Genomic DNA, 6,974 nt, shown 5'->3' with positions numbered 1-6,974 from the left:
AGGAAATCTGGATGTAGAATTGGTTTGGTTGGAGATGATGAATAGTAGGGGAAGAAGTCACTTGTGAGACAATCTACAGGTGGTCGAACATCAACTAGAATGTAGCAAGACATATAACAGAAGAAATACTGTGTATTTGTGATAAGCGGGAGGCAGTAATCATGAACAAAAACAGAAGTTGCTGGAAAAGCTCAGCAGGTCTGGCAGCACCTGTGAAGAGGAATCAAGATTTAACACTTCAAGTCCTGTAATCCTTCTTCAGAACCGATGCTGCTAGACCGGCTGATCTTTTCCAGCAACTTCTGTTTTTGTTTCTGATTTACAGCAGGCACGGTTGTTTTGGTTTTTATTTGGCAATAATCATGGGTGATTTTAATCTACATGGAAAGTGGAAAAATTATATTGGTACCAGTTGCCTAGAGGCCTTTCAAAGTAGTTTTCGCATCACTATTTTCTGGAACATTGCAAAAGTAGGTCATATTAGACTTGTTACTGTGTGTAACCTCAGGATTAATGAATGACCAAAGAGTGAAGACACCGTTAAAAAGCAGTAACAGCGGTATGTTTGAATTTTACATCAATGTTGGAAAGGGAGAGAGTAGGACTGAGACTTTTTGAATTTTGAACTTAAGTGAGGACATGGGCATGAATCTGAAGTACAGATGAAAATCAGGCTCAAAGATAGAACAGTTGAGAAGCAGTGACAGATATTTAACAGTATATTTTAAAATACTCAATTACATTTGTACTGTAAAGAAAAAATTGAAAGGGAGAATCAACCATCCATGTTGCACTAAAGAAGTTAAAGAATGCATCAAGCTGAAGCAAATAGAATAGAACTGTTCAAAAATAACTGGCAGGTCGGATGATTAGAATATAAGCTAGAACTGTTAAAGCGGATAGCAAGAGTTTCTGTAGGTATCTAAAAAGGAAAATAAGTGAATATTGATTCTCAGAGGGGGAGTTAAAATTGGGTAATAGAGAAATAACAGATGTGATGAATAAATACTTCACTTTTGACTTCACTTATAGAGGATACAGAAGAAAACCCAGAACGAACTATACATCAGGAGGTTGGAGAAAGAGAGACGTTTTGTTAGATTATCATCACTGGGAAAGCAGTAGTAAATACATTGGTCGAGTTACATATTGCTAAGTCTCTGGGTCCTGATGAACTTAATCCTAGGATTTTAAATGAATCAGTTAATGAGCTAGAGGAAGTGAGAGACTTTGGAATGTATATTCATAGGTTCCCTGAAGGTGGCAGGACAGGTAGCTAAAGTGGTGAAGAAGATGATAATACTTCAATACTGGAAGTATGTAATCCACTGGTTAGGGTACAGTTGGAGTTTTATATAGTTTTCATTGGCACATTACAGGAAGGGTAGAATAGCTGTTGAGAAAGTACATAGAAGATTTACAACATTTTTGCAATGTTGCAGCTACGAGGCAAGATTAGATAGCCTAGGGTTGTTTTCGTTAGAAGACAGGAGGTTAAGGGGAAACTAAATTGAGGTGAACAAACCAATTAAAGACTTGGGTAGAATGGTCCCTTCATGGGAACTGTTTCCTCACATGAAGAGGTCAATTTCAGGGCACACAGATTTGTGGTAATTGGTAGAAGGATTAGAGGGGACACAAGGCAAAATGTTTTCATCCTCAGTGTACAGCATGTTTGGAATTCACTGTCAGGTTTGTTGGTTAAGGTGGAAACCCTCAACACATTTAAGTACTTAGGGTTATATGAGATAGATGCAGGCAAGAGGATTTTCCTGGCTGGGGATTGCAGAACCATAGGAGATATTTCAAAATAACAGGAAGTCACTTTGAACTTTGAGAAACAATTCGTTTACTTAAGAGGATGATGGATCTTTGGAATGCCAGAAGGCTGCGGAAGGTCAGTCACGCAGGATATTTTTAGAGAGATTGCACGATCTTGAAACACCAGTGACATGAAAGGGAATTGGGATGGTGTGGGGTCAAGGGTATTCAGGGGAATGATCAGTGATTGCTGCATTGAATGACTGAGCAGAGTCAATGGGTTCAATATCCTATTCCAGCATAAGAACTAGAGTAGGCCATTCAGTCCGTCTTGCCCGCTCTACCATTCACAACATGGATCATGGCTAATTGAACACTTCACTGCTTTTATCCACACTATCTCTGTACTGTTTGTGCCATTGAAAACCAACGTTTATCAACTTCTTTTTGAAATATAATCAAGGACTGAGCTTCTGGAGTAGAGAATTCTGCAGACTCAACACGGAGTAAAGATAATTCTCCTTGCTTTGATCCTAAATAGCATTATCCTTATTTTAAAATTGTGACCCCAGGTTGCAGTTTCCCCAACCAGGAGAAGCATCTTACCTGCATTAATCTCATCTGTCCTTTTAAGGGCAGCTTTCAATGAGATCAGCTCTCATTTTTCCAAACTCTAGACATGCCCAGTTTGTCCAATCTCTTTTCATAGTACTGTCTTGCTATCTCAGGAACTAGTCTGGTGAACCTTTGTTGTGCTCTCTTGATGTCAATAATATCTTTCCTGAGATAAGGAGACCAAAACTGCCACAGTACTCCAGGAGTAATCTAAGCAAGCTACTCCGCGACTCAGTACTCTTGCAGTAAAGGTTAACATTCCATTAACATTCCCAATAGCTTGCTGCACCTGTATGTTGGCCTTCAATGACTTATTGACAAAGACATCCAAGTCTCTTTGTTCATCTACACTTCCAAACCGTGCATTTAAGAAATACTTTGAACATCTGTTCTTCTTACTAGGTGGATAACATCACATTTTTCTATACCATATTCCATCTACTATGTTTTGCTCAAGTGCTGAGCCTGTTCAAATTCTCCTGAAAATGTTACATATTTTCCCCACAGCATTTTTTGCTTAACCTTGTGTGATCTGAAAAGTTTGAAGTTTTACATCTGGTCCTCACATCCAAATCCCACTAGCTGCATGGTGCTTTTTAATTTTGCTGATTCTTGTGGGAGACCTAATCAAAACCCTGCTGAAAATCCAAACATACTATATCCATCCACTTGCCCTTTAACATCCTCTTGTTCGTCAAAGATGATTTTTCATTCACAAACCCATGCTGATTCTGCTGAATCACATCATTTTTAAAAAATCCAACAGTTCACTTATCCCGCCCTTTATGATAGATTCCAGCATTTTTCCCCACTACTGATATTAGACCGAAAGATAACAAAGTGTGGGGTTGGATGAACGCAGCAGGCCAAGCAGCATCTTAGGACCACAAAAGCTGACATTTCAGGCCTAGAACCTTCATCAGAAAAAGGTCTGTAGTCTCCTGTTTTCTGTATTGCTCCTTTCTTAAATAATGGGATTACATTTGTAAGTTTCCAATCTGCAGCAATCATTCCAGAATCTATGTTGCATTTTGGAGTATAATTTACCAATACATCCAATATCTCTATATCCACCACTTGCAACACTCTGGGATACGGATGGTCAAGTTCCAGAAACATATCAAATTTCAGCCATAATTTCTCCAATATAACCTGCTTAAAAATACAGTACTAATTTCCATCAACTCTTCATTCTTCTTAGTTACTTGGATCGGCAAATCTAGATTTCTTGCACCTTCCTCAAATGAAAACAGACTCAGAGTAATCATTTAGCATCTCTGCCATTTCCCCATTATAAATTCCCCTGTCTCTATTTTTGATACATCACATTTATTTTACCTAAATATTTCTGTTGTATGTGCCTGTAGGAACTTTTACAGTCCACTTTTACATATTTGCTAGATTGCATTCAAGTTCAATTTTTCCTTTCCTTATCAGTTTCTTGGTTTTCCTTCACTGTATTCTACAAACTTCCCAATCCTCATTTTTCTTTTACTATTTCTGACCATTTTATAAACTTTTGCTTTTAATTCTAGACAATCATTTCATCAATCATAGCTGACTTTTAAAAAAAATGTTTGCACCTTGAAGGAATATTTAGATGTGGTGACCAATGTAACAGATCTTTAACAAGTGTCCCTTGCGGATGTACACTCATAGCTGTTAATGTATTTTTCCAAACCTAAGCCAACCAACTGGTGCCTCAGGCTTTCACAATTTCCCTTATTCAAATGTAATACCCTTCATCAGACTGAACCACATCACTTTAAACAGTGTAAAATTCGACTAGATCATTGAGGATAGAATACCTGGGTTTAGAGGTTGTGGTGGAGGGTGTGTAGGAGTTAGAAAATTAACTTATGCACTCAGAAATCAGAAAAGCTAGAGAGAATTGCATAACTGACATCCTTTCTCCTCACAGCTTAAAAAAAGTTTCTTTTTATTTTGGTGCAAATAAAATGCTACTGTAGAGCTTTGAAACTCTCAGGTTACATCAAAGACAACAACAGCAGCGACAGATATGTTGCAATTGCTCAGAGCTTTTCTTTATTCTTGGATTCCTAAGAAAATCCTTTGAAAAGAACAGAAAAGCACATGAGGCTTGTGAGATCGATGACTGAATGTCACTCCATTTTGGAACGAGAGTCAATCGCTAAACCATAGTCCCCACGTAAACATATTGCACAATTAGAACACACCATGTAAAAAGTTTCTAATCACGATGAAGGTGATGATCTAGATCGTGATCATAACAGGACAATCTTGTTCCAAACATCATCATCTGCCACAGGACCATTTGTTCCAAAATGGTGTCCATTTACAATATATTCCTCATTTTTTTTTACACAGTCACATTTATAGCGCTAAAAAGGAAGAAAGAAAGTGTTATTTTAGTATTTTTAAACTGGTTATACCTAATGATAGACCAGCGTCAACAATTTTTTTCTTTTTTTTTTAAATTGGGGAGGGGTGTGTTTGGTTGCATGATAACAAGCAGAGAAACCAGACTTCATCTGAAGCCTAACATCAAATTGTAGTTTGACACAGCGACTACTCCGACAAGGTACCAGCATATCTCATGTTTCTCCATCTGACAGTAAATGGAAAATAATGGTTTTCCTGCTGTCGCTTGTAGTGGCAAGGACCACATTACATGCAGAGTGAGCACCAGCTACAGTTGGAATTGTACAAGCCAATTACAAGTGATATACACTTTGTTTTCTCATTTTGTTCTCCTTCCTGCAAATGTAACACTGTTACTGGCTAACATGTTAAAAATAATTAAATAAAATACATTTCAACAGTGATCCAACTCCAGTTAAGTTCGGGTGACCAACCCAACAGCTTCCATGCTCATGCCAACTTTTGAGACCTGTCTGAGACCCATAACAGATGCACTTTTGTCTCCAATCATTGGCCAACATATTGAGGATCCTGTCACTGAACGATCAGTAGGATTAGGTAAGTCAACCATGCTTAGTTGGCACACTGCATTACAACAGTGCATCCTTCTGTAACCACTCACTAGGATAGGGAAGAAAATTCACATGATTCATTTGTGCCTTTCTTGGGCAAGCTCAAGAAATGTTGAGTCTTTTTGGCTCACTGTCCTTCCTCTCCTCGCCTATTCAGTCACCCAATTCTTACGAAATTCACAGCTCATTGGCACAATTAACCTCCCCCCTCCCCACCCACACACACACGCACAAGGCTTTGGATAAGTCATAAAACCAAAAGTAATATGGCAAGGATTTGGAAACGCCATTCCAATATGAAACAGACTCAACACGTGTCAAACATAGTATCTGTTATTACTATTCATAGCAAAAATAAGTCTTTCTTTTCCAAAAAAAAGGGGGCTCATCTGTCCCAACATCAAGGCTTGAAAATATTCTGTACGTTGATGGTAGTTACGCAAACCACTGATGTGACAGCCTTTTGACTTCTGAAAACTTTGAGAGGTTGAAAATCCTCAAGTGAATACTTGGTGTTGAGGCATGAAACACTTTTGTGAAATTACATCACTCTCTGTACACACAGTCACAATGCTCGATTGTGTCACTGTCAATAATTGCACATTAACTGCCGCAGACACTGCGGCACGGTACCAGCTGCCCTACGATGCCTCCATCCAAGAAGACGTTCAAGTCTTTAAGCTTATGTTCAGTCTTTATTTTTAAAAAAAAAAGTCCTCTGCAGGTGAGGAGATCCTTCCTTATGATCTTCTTAAGAGATCATATAGTGGGTTATTGCATGCAGTGCATAGAGAAGCTCTGCCTGCATCCGAGCTTCCAGAATCAACAGATTCACACGAACCTGGAAAGAGAGGGATAGAGAGATATAAACAAGTACCAATGTAATAACTTCTCTTTTCAGAAACCTGTAAATACAGCATCAAATCAATAACAGCTAGTTACACTACTGAAAATTACAACCGCACTTGTATACTGCAAGGTAAAAGTAAAATCCAAGATGCTGGAAAAGCACAGCCCGGCAGTCAGCAGCTAAAAGGAAAAGACAATACAGAATGGACTGCTCAGTAGAACTGGTGGGGTTCTGTTGACTTGTTCCCTATCCCATCTCAAACCATTAACCTTTCTTCTCTTCCTGGTGTTGAGTACGGTTTGCTGTTGTAACTATTGTATAGTTATTGGTCTAGAATACAGTGATAAAATAATATCGTACAAATGCAATCAGCCAGCAAATTCAGTGCATTAACAGATGTGCTGCAACTTGTGAATCTCAGCCAAACAACTTCTCGCCCTTAGCTATCCCATCATTTTTAACAACTTGCGGAATTCACACAACATTAAACTCACTGCAAAATGTTACGCTTAACAATTAATAATTGAGTAATGGACGAGCGTTACGCAAGACTGCAAAAAGTCAGCAACAGTCTTCCAGAGGGTTTGGTACTGGGTTCCATGTTGTTCATAACTTACGTTCCATTTACTATTACAAATTTCTGACAACAACACGAATGTAAAAGTTGTGGCTCTTCTGCCAGCAAAGAAAAAGCTGAGGCGTAATTTCATTGAGGTATTTTTGACTATGGAAAGACTTGATAGGGTACGCAACAAGAAAATACTTTCATTTGT

General features: G+C 38.5%; 1 protein-coding gene across 2 annotated transcripts in view; it reads right to left on the bottom strand.

Moving 5' to 3' along the window:
- Positions 1–4,298: 4,298 nt before the first annotated feature.
- Positions 4,299–6,974, bottom strand: part of LOC125458720 (sestrin-1-like) — a 52,525-nt gene continuing 49,849 nt past the window's right edge. For both annotated transcript variants that reach the window (XM_048544234.2, XM_059651367.1), the window contains exon 10: positions 4,299–6,192. In XM_048544234.2, coding sequence (XP_048400191.1) covers positions 6,103–6,192 — 90 coding nt within the window. In that variant the 3' untranslated portion in view covers positions 4,299–6,102. The remainder of the gene's footprint in view (positions 6,193–6,974) is intronic.

This window comes from Stegostoma tigrinum, chromosome 15, assembly GCF_030684315.1.
Source record: "Stegostoma tigrinum isolate sSteTig4 chromosome 15, sSteTig4.hap1, whole genome shotgun sequence".
In the NCBI taxonomy this organism is placed as follows: Eukaryota; Metazoa; Chordata; class Chondrichthyes; order Orectolobiformes; family Stegostomatidae; genus Stegostoma; species Stegostoma tigrinum.
This window is presented reverse-complemented; position numbering and strand designations above follow the sequence as displayed.